The 19,254-nt window shown below is 32.6% G+C and overlaps 1 protein-coding gene across 1 annotated transcript in view; it reads left to right on the top strand.

Moving 5' to 3' along the window:
• E(Pc) (Enhancer of Polycomb) overlaps positions 1–19,254 on the top strand; it is a 108,327-nt gene that overhangs the window by 64,716 nt on the left and 24,357 nt on the right. The window contains exons 10-12 of the mRNA XM_035357597.2: positions 1,080–1,163; positions 4,232–4,389; positions 15,509–15,631. Of these exons, the coding sequence (XP_035213488.2) occupies positions 1,080–1,163; positions 4,232–4,389; positions 15,509–15,631 (365 nt within the window). The remainder of the gene's footprint in view (positions 1–1,079; positions 1,164–4,231; positions 4,390–15,508; positions 15,632–19,254) is intronic.

The raw sequence follows: 19,254 nt of genomic DNA, 5'->3' as shown, positions 1-19,254 counted from the left end.
TGCAGAATGTCTGCAAAAAAAAGCCTTATTTTATTCCAGATTGGGAAGATTCTAATCTCAATCTTCAATGGAGAAAACAACAACTATTATAATTATATTTATGTTTTCAAGTGTTAAGGTGCTTTTTAAGAACATACCTCACACAAATTAAATTTACCTAAAATCTAACCTAACTATTTAGCATTGCGTTGTGATTTATAAGGACCGGATTAGCCTCGTGTTGAACTGGTGATGATCATGAGTAATAATTAAATAAAACATACATTTGTTATCCAATGTATATATCTTAAATTTTATTAAGTTTCTTAAGTGGAAAACTAAACAAAATTATCAAACAAAGTATACCAAGAATAATTAAGAATAAATGTCCTCTGGGATTTATTGAATAATTAAGTGAATTTGCTACACAATACAAGTAATACCATAATTTACCTCTTAGCGTAGCCAACGTACATTACGCGGATAGACTGGAATTTTCTTGAAATGCACCTGGAAAACCTGGAAAAGTCAGGGAATTTCATTCTCCTGTTTGAGTGGCAACCCTGTATTAATGAATTTTTAGTATTTGAAAACTTATAATTAAATGTTTTTGGCATGCTAAATATGACAAAATTATAAATTGAAGATTATACCCTTGTAAATTACAGAAAATACCTAAGAATGGCATTAAAATGGGGAAAAAATCTACCTCAAATTATTCTAATTTATTTTTTTTTAACTGACAGTGAAAGAAAGCCAAAGAAGAATACAGAAACCCCAGTCAGATTTCATAATTTTTATGAAATTCATTTTTTGAATAAAAATTTCTGTATTCTGAATATATGCATAGATTAAAATATTTTTGTAAAGAAGTGCATGTACATGACTAATAGCTACAAAAATAAGAGCTTCATAAGGGCTTTATGTATATGATATGTAACATTTTTATTATAAATGTATATTAAAAATGCTTTATTTTACTCTTTTAACTGATTCTTAAATTGGTTTGTTAGGGATACAAATGAGCTGACTGTTTAGTTATTGTATTATAAAATGTCATGGTAACAAAATTAATTTAGAATTTTATTCTATTTTTTTAGGTCCATTCAGATCAGGATGATGATAATAATGATCCTGATGGACCCTATGCTTTCAAGCGAAAGAAGAATTGCAATTATCATGAAGTGAGTTGATGAATACTTTTTTATGTATGGGGTACATAATTTGTGTTAATTAAATAGAAAAAGTTCCAAATTTTTTATTTTAAGGTGTTAAAGCCATTTAAATATCAATTCTTCTTTTTTTTAAAAAAAATTAGACTATACTGATAATGGTGTTAGTCATTATTTCTCGATTTATGTTTGTTATATGTAGGTGTATTTATTACATTCATATATGTATTGCATGCACTAACAGTATTGTATTTAGCATGATGACTTTTTTTTAACTTTACTAATTTTATTTCAAGAGGGTTGATAAATTAACTTCCATCCTTGTCTAAAATTATAGAAAGTGTAATCTGAATGAATTAAAATATTTTCCTGTGATACAATATATAAGCTTTTAATGCATCCAAGTAGCAGTTTATAGTGTGAAAGTTTGAAGTTTTAATTATTTGAAGAAACATAATGCAAATATTATTGGATACTGCTGATTGGATTATGATTAAGCATGTGGCTTAAGTGAAACTTATGGCCAAAATGCATTAACAGAATTAAAAAGGGTAAATGTCTGATGAACATTACATAGTAAGAAGTGTTGTTCATAAATTGATATTATTTTGCTTTTGTGCCTCAAGATTTTTTTTCCCTGCTTGCATCTTGTGTTTCTGAATGTGCTGTCTTTTAAGTGTATTGTTCTCATTGCTTTATTTGTTTAAGAAAAATAGGGTTAAAATTCCATAATTGGGATGAGCGCCAAGCTTGGTGAGAGTTTTTATTTGGCGCAATTTTGATTTGACCTAGAGCTTTATTTCGGTAACTTGTAAGAGTGCAAATTTAGTGTAGCCACAAGATTTTTTTTTATTTAATTTTGAAATACTGTGTTTGTTTTTAAAAGTTTTAGTGTTTAATATTATTATTATGTATATGTTTAATATTATATTTATACAGTACAAAGTCCGAAATCCGGACGTCCATTATCCGGAATGATGTAAAATCCAGACCTTAAAGCCACAAACATTTGGGGGGTATGCATTTTATGCATGCACATTTTTTTTCCCCTTTCATAATAAAACGTGTGGAGATTTTCACTTAGAAATGTCGATTCTTAATTTTACTTAGGCACTAAATAAAATACCTCGTTATGGAAAAACAAAGTATCTACTTATCATACATGTCAAACCGAAACATTATCATACATCTCACCTATTTTATATCCCTGACGCCTGGCGTGCTTTCATCACCGCATTTATCAATACATGACAGCGTCAGTAATAACTCATGCTGTGATGTCTAAACTTTTTTATATTAATAATTCAATAAATAACAAGAGTATGACAACCTTTTATGCTAACATTGTTTACCGTTTTAATAATTGGTAGAATTCAGTTACTGTATCATGACAATTTTATAAACAATTTATTGTACTTATTCCTATATCTGGTAGAAAATACATTGTGACCTCACAAGCTTAGTCCCACCCATTTATAGATGTCACTTCAGATTTAGTAGTAAAGACAGGACTTTGTTTTTATTTAGAAAGTTGATGCACATTACAATGCTTTGTTTTTATTTAGAAAGCTGATGCATGTTGTTTTTTCATTTAATCAATTGCATTTACTATTGTGTTTGTGCATAATAATCGCTGTTCACCACTGTAAACAAACATTTGTCATTTAAAACTCACTTCGCAGTGCTCTAATCTGATAAGTGTATATATTTATTTACTCAATAATTATTTACAAGAATTATTCATTCTACTATTTTATGATGAATTACATTGATAGGACTATGTTTTTACTCGCAAAACTAATCTAGTATTTTATCATCTCATTTTACTGTTCTATTTACATCAAATAACGGCATTTCACTACTGCAAAATGTAAAAGTTGCTATTCTGTTTACGTTTAAAAATCACATTCTAGTGCTGTCATTGCTGCCAATGAAAAATTCGCCAAATTTTGAAGGCCAAAATAGTTTGGCACCAACTTACCCCGCTTATGGAATTTTAGCCCCAAATAGTATTTCATAGCTGTCAACTCTCCTTTTTAACATATCTTGTGGTCTCCTGATAGATTATTGAATCACCCAGTTTTTGATTTTTTAGTTTTTGCTAAAAATAATTACTAAAAAATATTTCCCTGGAACAAGAGAAATTTATTGAATGAATGAAATTTAAACTGTACAAATTGCTTTCTTTGACCCCTAGTAAATTTCAGGATGATTTTTCTTATTAAGTTTTGTTTCATCTGAATTGTATTATTATTTTTTCCCGCAATATAACATTATTTTCATTAGTATGCATTATCATAAACCACTGTAAGCATTTGTAGAACTTTATATTAAGAATCAAGTAATGTTTGACTGTAATTTATTTTTACTTCCTTATATGCTTCATTATAAAATTTATCCATTCAAGTACATTAATTATTGGCTTTATTTTCATCATTTTGAAAGTATTCTGATAAATAAAAGCTTTCTTTCCCTGCTTGATAATTTCTCAGTATCAAAGTGTAAGAGTATTAAAAATTGAAATTACCCAAAGAACATAAAATTTAGATTATCTAGTTGAATGTTAATGTATTTTACAATTAGAATCATATTGTTAGTGGTTCAATAACTTGAACCATGCATAGTAAAGTGAATTTAAATACATTTGTGTTTCCTTTGGAATAGTATTGCCAGAAATCTCAACCTAGATAAAACAAGGATGCCATAAAATTATAATATTCTTAAATATTTATAAGAATAAGGTAATTGTTTCTGGGGGTGGTTAAATGAAAACCATGGGAGTGCAAATTATTTCACATTTAAAAAAATTAACGAAGATTGCCATACTATTACAGAAATATGAACAAAGTAATTTCAGCATCATCTAAAAAAGTGACTCATAGCATATTTTGAATTAAAAGAAATATTATTTTAAAAAATTTTTTCTTTCTTAATTTCAGAAAAAGTTGGCATTAATTTTTAATGCATTTTTAGGCAGTATTCAGTTTTACTTGTCAAAAATTTCAAATTATTGTGGTTTAATAAATTTTATGCTCTTCCAAATAATATGTCCATTCTAACACTTCTTTTATGTATTTCAGCCTCGTCTAGATGGTTTGGGTAATTGGCCATGGTGCAGTGCAGAAGAGGGTGGCTCAGAAGACAAAAGGTACAGGTTTTGCCTGACGTCCATACCTGACCTTGAAAATAGGCCTAGGTGTATAGGATTTGCTAGACGGCGCATTGGGAGAGGTGGAAGGTATGTTTAAATAAGTTGCATATGTTTTTTTTTTTTTTTTTTTTTCCTGACGAGAAATGTAATAAATTATTTTTATAAGGTTACTGAATATCACTGTTCAGTATGTGTTCTTGTAAGGAAAAGCAAGAAAATTCATTTATTGTCATCTAAGTAATGTGTTCAATGTTTATTATTATAAACATTTGATTTTCAGCCCAAGAATAGGAATTAATGCTTGCAAATATGTTCATAAATGTGCATAATGAATTACCATTAAACCATAACACAGAAATTATCATCAGTGCGAATTTAATTTGCATTTTAATTATTTTTCAGTTTAGTGTGCCATTTGGCAGCTCTGAAATATAGGCTTGAGTTTAATCTTTGGAGTGTTGTATATTTAAATGTTAAATAGTGTTTCTTCTGAAATTAGAAAACAGAGATAAGTCAAATGTGATGTCTGAAGGTTTTGCTGGCATTTAAAAAGCTCCTCTGTGGAGTGGTAAGCAAGTGGCTGAATAATTTTGGGTAGGATAGTTTTACTATTCCCTTTGCAATGTCCTTAATTATTCATAGCAGGTACACTGTGCCAAAAAAAAGGGTGCCAGTTATATGTCTCCCACTCTACTGGGCCGATTGGCAAAATTCAAATTGTGTTTTTTTTGTCTCGAAAGCCCAACTTCTGATATATATTACATTTATATATAGCATTGTTTTAATATAGGTATTTTGATACAAAATCGGACTTTTTCTGAAATGACATGCCTGTGTTTTCCCATATTTTGATTCTGCGGCTCATATTATGGCTAAATACTAAACTTCTGTAAAATTTGGTGTGAAATTTATAGAGAAATTCAAAGGTTTGACTTATATTTTTTTCAGTTTGCGCGACTTGGCAAATTTCTTAATTTATAGCAACCTATTTTCCTTTCCTTTTTTTTCATTGCAGACGAGCAGGGGGTTGTTCGTACGAATAAGTCATTGTTCGTACTTTCAGATAATTTTAACAAAGTGTATGGGCCAGTATCTAAATTCACGCAATATCTTTGGAAGTTTTGAATAAAAAAACACTAGTCTTTTGTAGGTATGCTTAGAAATACATCTACTTTAAGATGATGATAAAATTTTATAGATTATAATTCAATTTTTTTTGAAAAATTTATAAAAGTTCTTTTAAAATATATATTTTTTAAATAAATCATAAAATATGGACAAGTTTTATTTGGAATGAATCTAAATTTCGAAGTGTGAAAGGAAGAAGTGCTTAAACCACATTTGGCATTATTATCACTTATAACAAAAATGCCAAATTTTAAAACGTTCCAATAGGCAAATTCATGTATATCTTAGAAAATTTTGAATTAAAAACTCTTATTTTTTTCCAGTTTGCCTAGAAATACATCTTCAGAAAAAAATTTGCAAATTTTATTTGAAATGAACCTAAATTTCGAAATGTGAAGAAAGAATGAATTTTATTTGAAATGAAGCTCAATTTTGAAATGTGAAGAGAGTCAAGTTTAATAAAAATAAAAAAAAGAGATATTAACAAATATCAGGTGTGTTTGTGCTCCGGGGATTTTGAACTTCGATACCCGGAAATTCCGGGGATCGTTGTTCAAAAGGAAGTACGAATAATAATGAATTATTTATTTTGATCTGGGTATCGTAATTTCCGGAAGAAAGGCCGCATCAGCGTAAACGCCGCAATAGATTAAATTGCGCGTAACATCGTTGTGGGCCGTATAGATGCAAAAACTCAACCTATCTTCATTATCTGAATTAAAAAGATTTAGTAAATCCTGATCTAAGTCTTCCAGATCGTCACATTCATCCTCTTGGTTTACAGTCTGTTTATCTAAGGATATAATTTCAGCTTCTTTGAACCCTGCTATTATTGACGATGTTTCTACCGATTTCCACGCACTTCCTGCCCACTTTGCAATTTCTTCAAAAGATGCTCTACGCATTTTACCGCTTTTGGTTTATGTATGCAATCCTTCACTCACCCTTCACTCCCACAGCTTTGAAGGATTTATTACCTGACAAATCTAATGGTTGTAAGATTTTTGTCAAACCACCAGGAATTATTGCTTCAGTCGTAGACAATTTTCGACATCTGGTTTTCACTGACTCAAAGAAATGATCACGCATGGAATCCATTATCAATAACCCCTTTGGTTGGAAAAAAGATCCCATACGACACTGCCAAACTTTTTGAAGCCACTCATGCATGATTGTTTAGCACATCTAGCCGTTCTCGTTTGCATAAATAATTACGTCGTTAGGAAAATCTCCCTTCGGAATAGTCTTTCGTTTAAAAATGATTATCGGCTTTAGCTTGTCACCGTTTGCGGCACAAGTTAACACATATGTAAATGACGTTCTTTCATGCCCCGCATAAACACAGATACAGTTTTTGCACCAGTTTCATCAACAGTTCTGTTTGCAGGAGAGTAGAAAGCTAACAGCGTTTCATCCATATTTATTATCTGTGACCGAAGAAGTTTTTTTTGTCGATAATAGCTGTCACATATTTTAGAAAAGATGACTTTTTATCCTGCCGTTCCATTGGTAATTGTTACCCGACTGTTGTTCTAGTACGCACAGAAATATTTTTCTTTTCATAAATCTGCTACACCTCCTTTGAAATCATTTATGTTCATTCGTTTTGCTATAAATTTTGCTTGTAAGCGAATTTTTACATTTGAAATTGCCATTCCCTTTCCTCGTTGCTCCTTTATCCAGTTTGCAAGGTCGTCCTCTAGATTTGGCCACCTTACAGTACTTCTTTTGGCTCGTTTTTGTTGTGGCATATTTTAAAGAAGTTATTTTTCAGTTCTCCAATGTCGAATACATCTGTCGTCCACTTCAAACTCGCGAGCTGCTGCTCGATTTCCAATTTGTTCAGCACATGAAATTACATTAAGCTTAAAACCAGCAGTATAGCTTCTGTGCCGTTTAGGGACATTTTCAAAAATTTTCCACTCCCTTCTTACTTAAAAACTATCCAACAAGTACTTGTACCCAAACTGATGGGATCTGTATCTGGCAGAATGCCAAGAAAAATCCATTCATGCTGAAGGGGGAAAAGTCAGAGTTCGTTATTGCAAGGCAGGTGGAGTCGTGTCTGCCTTTGGAAAAAATTTCAGAAAAGGCAGGGGTGGGAAGAGGATGGGTCCTGGAAGATTCATCGAATGGCAGAGGAGAGACTATTCGAACTGATGAGAATGTTGATTTGAAAGGGGGAAGAATTTTATTGTTCTGAGATCTCGTTTAGCATGAATAAGGCATGTAGGTCCGTTCAAGGGAAAGAATGTAAACAAAATAATGTTCGCAAAAAGCAACTGAGTGGTCTTTCGTGTGGGAACAGCACCAGTCTATGCACAATGACAAGGCCATCCAAACTATGTACAATGACCATCAGAGGAAATGTTTTATTTTTAGTGCACCTAAACGCCGCGGCGTTTCTTCCGGAAGTTACGGTAATTTTGTTTGCTTTGAAAGCAGAAAACGCAAGGTCAGTGTGTGTGGTGAAAATCTTTCCTTTCTTTTTCCAAAGGCAGTGATAATGCGTGAAAAGGGGGGGGGACTTCTTTTTTGTTCTTTCCTTATTGCGAGTTATGACTCATTTCCCCGGCTCTTGGACATTCTCTTCTGGATTCTTTTCGGCAAGTAGGCGGAGTAGGAAAAAAAGGGAGAGACTTCGTTCGACCAGATGTGCGATCACGTGACTCTGGGTTCAAAGGTCTTATCTCTCCTGGCTTGACGCCAATAAGTAGAGAAGGGGGATTTTTCGCCGTATTAGCTATTTGTCATTGATCGCTTCTCAACTTTTTTTTCTCCGCTGTGTAAAATTTTCGTTTCATTTATTGATGCACGTGTAAATTTTTCGTTTCGTTTATTGAAATATTTTTTTATTTATGTACGCAAGAGAATTTCACTATGAAATTTCTCGATATAAATAGTGATATTATACAATTAGAAGAAAGTGTCTGGAATGCATTTAGGTGGAATTGGATTGAATGGAGAGATGGTAATGGAGATACCGTCGGCACATGGTGCAAGAAAATAATGTTGCTGGACAAGCATATTGTGTTTTTTGTAACTCACTGCTGAAGTATGGTGGGGAAGGATTCAAGGCTTTCACAAATCATTCTAAATCTGTGACGCACATAAAATATTCAAAGTGCATTAGACATTCAATGACTTTAAGTAATTATGCTAATTCAAAAAATACTTACTGGAGACTGATGCTCGGCCATTGGATATAGTGACAAGAAAAGCACGCCAAAAGGTATTAATAACTTTGTTTATCGCCGAGAATTCTCTTTCTTTCAATGTAGCTCCCAATTTAATTGAACTCTGCAAACGGTTGAGCCGTGATCAGACAGCACTAAACTCGTTGGAAATGTCCAGGACTACTGCATGCTATAAGATGAAATATGGGCTCGCAAAAACTATTAAGAAAAATATCATTAAAACTTTAAAGGAGACTCCATTTTCTCTAAATTTGGATGAAAGTACTAGCAATGCTCAAGAAAGTATACTGGCAATATTGGTGCAGTTTTATGATAACAATCAAAATGAAGTTGTAGTTCATCGTTTTGCGTCTCTAAAGATGGAATCTTGCAATTCAGAAGCTGTTTTTAAAGCAGTTGTTAATACTATTGAAGATAATAATATTCCATGGGCAAACTTAATTAGTGTATTAATGGACTCATGTAACACCATGCGTGGAAAAAAAAAGGGGTGTTAAAACCAGACTACGATCAAACAAAGCACCTCACTTATTAGATATTTGATGGTGACACATGTCACACAGCTAATAACTGTGCAAAAAAATTTGCTTCATGTTTTGATAGATACTTTTGAAGATTTGTTTGATGACATCAATTTTGATATGAAAAGCTGCAGTAAAAGAGAAAATTTTTTCAAAATCTGTGAATCCCTTGCCATTAAAAAACTTAAGCCCTTGAAGAGACTAGACCATAGGTGGATGTACATTTTATGTGTTTTAGAAAGAATCAAATATCTGTGGGATGCTCTTACTGAATTTTATTTTCACTACTTGGATAAAACTGATAAAGGGGATTATTTTTCTTATGTTGAAACTGTATAGAATAAAAGAAATATTTCTGCAGCTCAGAAAAAAAATTGTTGAAGGGGTATATTCTTGCTTGCATTTCCAACAACTCACAAAGGATGCTTTAGCTCGGAAAAAAAGAATACTAATTGGGTTTATTTGTTATGCAAAACAAAACTTTATTGCATATGGCATTATATTCAGCAGTATTACCAGAGTTCAACACATATATTAAATTATTTGAAACAAAAAAACCAATGCTTCATTTAATACATTCAAGTATTAATAAATTGATGGCAAATTTTTTCTCTTTTTTTATGAAGCCAGAAAATATTAGTGCACATCTTATAATGATTTATTAAAGGTTGATGTCACAAATCCAGAATTCCATCTACCTAGCAAAGTAATATTTACTGGTGCAGAAGCTTCCACTCTCCTGAAGAAATTATCAAAAAATCATCCAATAGCAAAAGAATTCCAAATTTCTCTGATGAAAGCTTATACTAATACAGCACAGCATATGAAACAGAAATTACCCCTTAAAAATTCATATCTAATTAGTTTTACAGCATTAGATCCAGAGCTAAGAGGTAAAACCAGTACAATATTAGCTTTTGAAAAATTATCATCTTTTATGTCCCATATTTTTAGTGATAATGAAAAGTCAAAAGTAGAAGCTGAAATAAGGTTATACCAGAGTGATATTGATATCACCAAAGAAATGCTCTACACATCTGATTAAAATGGAAATCAAGTCAAGTGTACAATTGATAAATATTGGTTTAAAGTTTTTAATTTAAAAGATGATTTCACAAATGATTATAAGTATCCTACATTGGCTAAATTGGTCAAAGCCTGCCTTAGCTGCTTCCATGGCCCATTAGTGAAAAGTGCATTCAACTTAATGGATACACTTGTCACTGACTATAGAACCTCTCTTAAGATTGATTCCCTAGATGCAGTACAGACTACTATTAAATATGATTTAATGGCTTCTAAAGAAACCTCATGTGAAAAATATGGCTAAAAAAATCCATTGACTGATCCAATTCAAAAAGATCTCTTACTGAATATGAACAGAAGTTGGAAAACATATCAAGAGGACTTAAAAACATGTATTTCAGATGAGTCACCTATAAAAGTCTCTGATAAACCTTCTACATTAGCAGAAAAGCAAACTGCTTCTACCTCTGCATGTGCAGTTCTCAAGGAAATTTCTTCAACTGTTAATGAGGAAAATAAAAGTCAACCTTCCTGCAATTATGAAGTTCACCACAAAAGAAAGACAAGCCCACAAACATCAGAAAATAAAAAAAAGCAGCAGAAATTAGATAATTTTTTTTTAAAGAATTAATTCAGGTAATTTAAAATATTTACATAAAATGTAGTAGTGTATATGTTTGAAAATTTATGGTTATTAATTTTGCAAAAAATGTAATTCATTGAACTTTTATAATTAGGCCATTCAATACTTCGTAATTGTAATTTTTCATTTCTCCCCCCCCTTCTCGAAACTCCAAAATGTCGGTAGTAAGTCTGTAAAAGTTTCAGGGGATTTTTTGGGGTCCCACAAACAACCCTGAAATATATATCAAACTCAATTAATGCGATTTTTACAAAACTTGGCAGTTGAGCATAATTTGAGTCGTAGAATGGAAATATGGAAAAAAACTGGCATGTCAATTCAGAAAAAGGTCTGAATTTTGTGTCAAAATACCTGTATTTGAACAATGCTATATATAAATCTAATATATATCCTAAGTTGTGCTTTCGAGAATGGAAAACTCAATTTAAATTTCGTCAATCAGACGAGTAGAATGGGAGATATAGAACTGTACCCCCCTTTTTTTTTTGCACAGTGTACATATTTGATCTACTGCTGTTTCCAGTTTTGCAACAAGAAGAAATAAATGCTTCTTGTTTTACTAATTGTTATTAAATTATCCTTTAACCTTCCAAGCATTGTGGTTTGGTTTAGCCCTGAAATTTCAAAGTTCCTCAAAATGTCATGAATAAATGATTTTTTCTTGATTATAAAAAATGACTCTTTCACTTTGTACTTTCATTCCTTTTCTTCTTGTATACATCCAAACCGACATCAGATACATTAATAGCCGGCAAAAAATTTCATGTGTAATGATTACGAAAGCTACTCTTCTATACAGAATTTTCCGTCCATAACATTGTAATTTTTGTGTTCAGTTAAAAAAGATTAAATTGAGTATGCATTGTTACTATGCTTCAAGTAATAATCCTCTTACATTATTCCGTTCCATTTGTGATTAGATTGTGCTTGTCATACTGATTAATTTTTCAAACATGTATCATGAGTTACTGAAATTGTTTTAAAAATATTGTAAGTTTAATTGAGTATGCATTGTTACTATGCTTTAAGTAATAATCCTCTCACATTATTCCGTTCCATTTTTGATTAGATTGTGCTTGTCGTACTGTTTTTTTTTTTTTTTTTTTTTTAAACATGTATCATGAGTTACTGAAATTGTTTTTAAAATATTGTAAGTTTGTCAAATTTTGTAATTGCAGTATTTGCAAACTTGCCATGTGTAATTTCATAAAAGCATTTCATAAAAGATTTTATTTCTTCTTGTTTTTCACCATATTTTTCTATAGTAAAATTTCATTAGATAATTCACTAATTTTAATCAGAGGATTTAAATCAGCTTATATTTAAAAAAATGTACTTATTACAAGCAGGAATAAATTCTGTTGCCCAATCTTTTTCACCACCTTCAGTAGTCCATTACTTGACAAAACATCATTTAAAGTAGTAGAGAAATCTATAAATGCATCTAACAACTGCCTAAAGATATTTTTTTTTTTTTTTTTTTTTTTTTTTTTTAACTTTCTGAAATCCAGAAAATTTTGAAATGGTCAAAATTCTGTTTTAGATAAAATATATTGTTCATAGATTACATAACGACAAATAATTACAGATTATCAAAGCTGGGAGGAACTAATGCAGCATACAAGCAGAGGGCCAGAAACAGTCTTACAATAAAAAAAACCTCAGCTTAAAAACTCTCTTAACTGATTTCCATTCTGGTGAGGAAACTGAAAGGAAAAGATGTAGTAAAGGCTAAATTGTAAACAGCTAGTTAATTTACATAATAATAGCTGCATATCGTTGAAGAATAATTTTCTTTGCCTTTATGTATGCAGTTTCTTTCTTCAGTATGTTTCCTCTTCATTTTAGAATTTTTGGATTTAAAAGATTATTATTATTATAAAAACTAAATGCATTTAGAATGTGCAGAAAAGCTGATAATTTTATTTCTTTAGTGATATGAACATTCAGAATAAATATGAAATGATATATGGTTAAGGGCTGTTTACGAAACTGGTGTGGCAGAATTTTTAGATTTTAGTGGCACACTGAGCAAGAAAATCTAGAAATGGAAAAACATTTAGAATTTAGGACAGGCATGGATTCACAGAGATTGCATCAGGTGGGGCAATGCCTGGTGTCAGCCCTGTGTTATGATGCATTAAGACATATAATATGAATCTTTTAAGTTGTCAGTGTTCAATTTCTTTATTAACAGAAAAATTCCTTTCTATAAATGCCTGTCTATGTGATAGGATTAAAAGCATTTTTTATATTTTCCATCTTGTGTCTAGTGAAAAGTAGAGGATATAAGGAAAAGAAAAACACTTCTTACTAGTGAAACTTTTTTGTTTTTCTTCTTACTTTTAAGAAGAAAGCATAGAAATGTATTAAGAAATATATCAACATATACCACCACTGTTCATCTGCATCAGCATATAAGATGTGCATAATGAATTTTTATACGAGGGCTATCCAGAAAGTAGATTACGTTTTGGAATAAAAAAATAAACAAAGTATAGGAAACAAATTTTATTATATACAGATGAAAGCCACACTCAAATACTACTTTTCTACATAGTCACCATACAAATTAAGGCATTTATCGTAGCGATGTACGAGCTTGGAAATTCCTTCGTCGAAAAATTCGGCCGCCTGCGCCTTCAACCACTTCGTTACCTCTTCTTGCCTTCCATCTTGCACAAAACTTGTGGTAACCAAGCTTTTCGCTGATGATTTCGTGCAACAAACTTCGCGAAATTTGTGGAAAACTCAAAGTTCCGTTATTGTGAAATTTCGATTTTCACGGACTTTAGCATCGACTTTTCCGAGAAGTTCGGCGGTCACTATGCTGGGTCTCCCACTTCGATCTTCGTCGTGAACATTGGTTCGGCCATTTTGAAATCTTATGACCCACTGACGCACTCCACCTTCAGTGATAATGTTGTCCCCATACACTTCACGAAGCTGCCGATAGATTTCTATCGGTTTACAGTTTTTTGCAGTCAGAAACCTTATTACTGAGCGCAGCTCGCGGGATTTTCAATTAACGCAGACATTTCAAACCGTCACAGTATCTGAACGGAGCACAGCACAAACCTCTCACTAGCACGGCTAGATGCAGACTGAGCTGCGCAACGCTCTGACCCCAAGATGGCCGCGCTAGCCCCGCCCCTAGTGGACACAGACGGAAACGTAATCTACTTCCTGGATGGCCCTCGTAGTTTGTATCATGTAATCAGTCTGACCTTCAAAGTTATGTGATATTCTCTTACTAAGAAATTCACAATTATGTTCATATGTACTGCAAATTTAAATGCTGTTTAAATTGAATTTTATAAGATGCAAAAATAGATTAAAAACATCTAATTGATTTTTTACATTGTTAATTTAATTATAGTCAATATCTCAAAAAAAGACAACTGGCACACTTTTCTGTAGTTTTGTGAGTTGGTATCACAAAATATAAACGTGTAAATTCTAATATAAACAATTATCCGGCAAGATCTTTTGGGGGGAATCAGCAGATCTTTGATTTAACCCTTTCAGGACGGGTGTCCCATATACACATTCCTTAAGAACGTCTCTTACAGCCGGGCATCCCATCCACGCATCGCTAGAGATTGCATTCAGAGGACGGGTAATGCGTATATGCATTTTAAGCTGGAACGTTTTTCTGAAGGCCACTAGATGGCATCCTGTGTCCATTACTTTTGAAATAAACACACTTTTAGGTTCCTGACCTTGAGTTTGATATATTCTGCTTGACTTTGGTATTTTACTCTTGCGAGGGTGGGGGGGAGCATAAACAGAGGTGAGCTTTTTAAATCACTGGGTGCTAATGAAAACATTCACGTGTCTGATTTATATCCAATTCCTTTTTTTATTCTATTTTTTTCCTTTACTATGTACGGTTTTTTAGGGTGAGTACATGGAGTACTGTTACGTTTTGCATTGCCTTCAGATATATTTGTGTTTCTTTTTTTTATTTCGGAAAGCCTCACCTCCAGTCTATTATGGCGGGAAGGCACTATTTATCAGAGGAAGAATACCCTCGTATGGTTAATGAACCGTTTAACTAACGCAGATGAAAGTGATGATTCATTTTCTAAAGAGTTAAAAAATGATACTTTTTCTAAGAGTTTGAAAGTGATACTTCTCCGTGCTTAGAGATTACCACACTCAGTCTTAATTTTAAATTTTGTTCCTTCTTACTGTAAATAGTCTTTATTGTGTTGTTTATTAATTTTAAACTTTATTCATGGATTTTATCAATTAAAACTTTGGAATAATTTGGATAGCGCTTCCAAAAATTATTTTACAAGATAAGCAATTTTTTAAGTATATTTTCATGTAAAATAAAGAAAAAAAAAGTTATTAAGTGCTAATTTTAACATATATGAGCTCAAGTAATAATCTAAAATGATACAAAAAAATTACGATGCTAGAAGTGAAACTTTTTTTTTCCCCAATTTTTTTTTTTTTTAATATAAAATTAGACTTAGCAACGCACAACCTCCGTCCTGTACGGTGACTGCCTTCAATTCCCTTCCTTCCCGTACGATCGTCTTAAACAAAGGTACGCCGTAGCGAAAAGGTTAACAATTAATAGCGATTCTACTGTACCTGAAATAATGTGTTGCTGACTGTATTAATAATATACTATTTTCTTTTCTGGTAGTAAAATGTGTATCTTCTTATTTTTCTTGCAGGATTGTGGTGGATAGGGCGTGGACACCTCTTGATGAACATCTTTCTGAGTTGGATGGTATTGCTGAACCAATACCGAATGGTTTACCTTCTAGTGATCTATTAACAGAAATAAGAAATGAATGGTAAGTATCAGTCTTTAGTGAAGTACTGTTAAATCTTTCATAGACAACTACCTCAGAAAGTGACTCGTATTTCAGGGAGTCTAAGTATGGCTGTCTTTTCACATCTTACTGAGGTACTACTGGAATCAAAATTTAACGGCATTGTTGCCATATTCATACTGTGGTTGGCATGAGATGGAGGGAGAACATCAAAGCATAAGTGAAAACTAAGTGGACTATAATGTAGTGAAATATTGCTAATCGTTTCTGTTATGGGAAAATGCTAGTGGGAAACGTAAAAGCAAATGCTTCTAATATTGGGTCATATAAAATGTCTGTGCGCTTTTTTGGTACATTTTTGAACAAAAATTTTCTTTGTTGAAAATCAGTTTTAATAAAATACATACTGATCATAATTATCTATGAACTTTTGCCATTTTTCGGGTAGCTTCATATTTCCATCAATGTAGAACTTCTATGGTTTATCATTGGAAAACTTAGGAGAGCGATTTTCAGCTGCTCTTTGGTCGGCCAATTTTTTGCCATCAAGATTGTTTTGCAGAGACCAAAGAAAATTTTAGTCAGATGGTGCAAGGTTCAGCCTATATGATGGATACATCAAATATGTGTATGGCCGTGCATTGTCATGATGGAACACAACTCCCTTTCTTTTGGCCAATTCTGGTTGTTCTTTCTGTGTTGCTTTGTTCAAGCAATCGAGGTGTGCACAGTACAGGGCCGAACTTATGGTTTCGCCAGGTTGCAGTTTATGTGGCACCCAAACATTGAGCTTCTTTTTGTAATCTGCTCTTTTCAAATGATTCCAAACGGTCGTGTGGTTAATATTTAGCCCCTCTGCTATTTCCTGACAGTTTACATGCTGGTCATGCTCCACCATTTGCAAAATTTCATTGACTTTTTCAGTGACTGGCCGACAAGAACGAGGTGCATCTTTGATATTGAAATTTCCGGAACAGAATTAAACAAACCACTCCTGGGTCTTTCGTTCACACGTCATTCTCACCATACACTTCACAAATTTTTCGGCATGGTTTTGCAGTCTTTTTACCTTTTTTATAGTAAAAAAGCATCACATAACATATTTCTTCAGATATTTAATTAATTTTCAAATCAATATATTTTTTACACAAGCAACAAATTAGAAAACAGTGTTGACAAACAAAGGAAGCTGAATGCCACCTTTTAAGCACATGTTCATTTGAGACAATCGGGTGAGTGTTGCTGGATATATAGACATCAATACCATCTAATGGCAAAAAAGTGCAGAGACTTTTTGAATGTCTATATTCATGTTTCAGATCTATGCAACTAAGCATAGGGAATATGGGGGAAATGGTGCTTACAGAACTCTGTGATTATATTAGATGTATCATGTTTTTATATGCAAATGTACACCTTGAATTATCTGAGAATTAGGCCAAAATCTCTTATTTTATTTTGCTTAGTTCTTAAAAGCCATGATTGTATGAGGTTTTATGTGGGAAAAAGTATACTTAATTATGATTTATATAATGTGTGTCATGCCTTATTGTGTGTAATTGTATGCCTTATTAATTACACACATAATTGTTATGCCTTATTTCATGTGTTAACTTAGAATAAATAAATACACCAAAGTGTAATCAATAAATTACACGTAAGATATTACTAGATTAATGTAATAATGTGTACTATACTTACTATATTAACAGTTTTATCTTTTACTGCAGCATGTATGGAAGTAAAAGATTCCAAGTGTTTAATCTTTTTTTTCAAAGACGAGTTGAGTAAAAAAGTACTGTATACATTTAACATATACTGTAATAATAGAAAAGTTTGGAAGATGAGAAAAATTCTCCAGCAAAATGCTGCATGAGCAATAAAATATATAGGCTTGTGAATGTATGGGGGACACATTGAAAGTCTTGAGCATTTACATTAAAAATTGAGAGAATAAGCAAACTATTTGCAGATTTCTCAAATAAATAGATAAAAGGGAAATTTGATATGCATTTATTAAGTAAGAAATCATTTACCAGTTGTTTCTCCATTATCCACATCATCCATCTGGAATAAGTGGGCATGGACCAGCAGCTGGTCTACAATTCAGGGAACACTGTGCACTCAATTTTCTTATTCTCTGGCAATAAGTGATGTGTATCGATAGGAAAGCACCAATACAAAAGAGATAGTTCAGTAGTGCCTGTCTTGACTTTATCAAGTCTTGTCTGCTGTTGCTTATATTGGCAAATGAGTCAAATGTACGATAGCAATTTATACCATGTAATAGCAAAAGTGCTCATTCATGTTTGTTGATAACTTATGAGAGTAAGAATGTCCAAAATTAAAATTGCAAGATGATACTGTTAATAATAGTAAAATACAATCACCTCTAATAGAACAGCTGAAATGTGGAAACAACCGATGAGTTCTTTTGAGAGCTGCACTAACTCCTGCTCTAAACAGGTACAGTGGGTGATCGGTTAACAATCGTAATCTGTTTCAAGATTATGTTTGCTATTCGAATTGTTCGTTAACCGATCACCGATTTACCATATATGTTAATGGGAATCCGATTAATTTGTTCTGGAGATCCTAAAAATTAAATACCCGTCTTTTTCAATGAATTCTTGAAATTTGAGACGGAACCTCTCAGCTTCTTTTTTATCTGCACTATCAGACTCACCATGCATGACCACATGTTTAATGCCAGATCTCCTTTTAAACTTTGCAAACCAGCCAGTGCTAGCCTTGAATTCTAGATTTTCTGATGAAGAACCTGGAGTTTGTTCTTTCAATTTCTCAAAAATTTCTCTAGCCTTGAATGATGGTAGTTACATCTCTTTTCATCTCGCCGTTCATTTATCCAAACTAAAAGTAAACTCTCCGTTTTTTCATGGATGGTGATTCTTTGCTTCTCGGATGTATTTTTCGTTACTCCTTTAGCGGATTGAGTCTTCTTGATGATATCTTTCTTAGCTAGGATTGTGCCTACTGTAGATCTGTTCAAGCCGTACTGCCTGGCAACATAAGTCATTTTTTGTCCACTCTCTACTTTAGTTATAATCTCTTGCTTGGTTTTTATGGTGAGCACAGTTCGTGACACTCCATTCTTTTTATGTCCCATAATATTGTCAGATTTTCAGGTTTTTTTATAAGGCGTTTAGAGAAGCACATACAAAAATCACAAAGACAGAAACCAACCATGGTACACAATTGACAAAGTGTCATCAGGACACTACCATACGCGTCGTACAGTGCTGCCTCACTGCTACATAGTATGAATAATGACGTGTCAGCGCACGCGGACATCCATTTGCAGGATGAATTGAGGACTGGTGTTGGGTGTTTCGAGAGCCAAGAGGTTTTCATTAGAATTAGTTTTTGTTCGTTATCCAAATATTGTTCATTGTCCGAACACAAAAATCTTTCCTGAAAGTGTTCGTTGTCTGAACTGTTCGTTAACCGATCACCCACTGTATTAGTTTCTAAATGGTTTTAATTGCCAATTGATAACTTGTCTTTGGCCTTCCATGTGCATTCCAGTGGGTACTCTGATAATCTGCACTTTGAAGGTATTCATGTGTTAAGCCTAAGTATTATCATCTGTAAAAGGAATGGAAAGCTAATTGCTGCTAAAAAAT

This window comes from Stegodyphus dumicola, chromosome 9, assembly GCF_044657685.1.
Source record: "Stegodyphus dumicola isolate Sdum_Otavi_A_Nest chromosome 9, ASM4465768v1".
Lineage (NCBI taxonomy): Eukaryota > Metazoa > Arthropoda > Arachnida > Araneae > Eresidae > Stegodyphus > Stegodyphus dumicola.
Note: the sequence above shows the minus strand (reverse complement) of the source record. Positions and strands in the feature narration are given on the sequence as shown.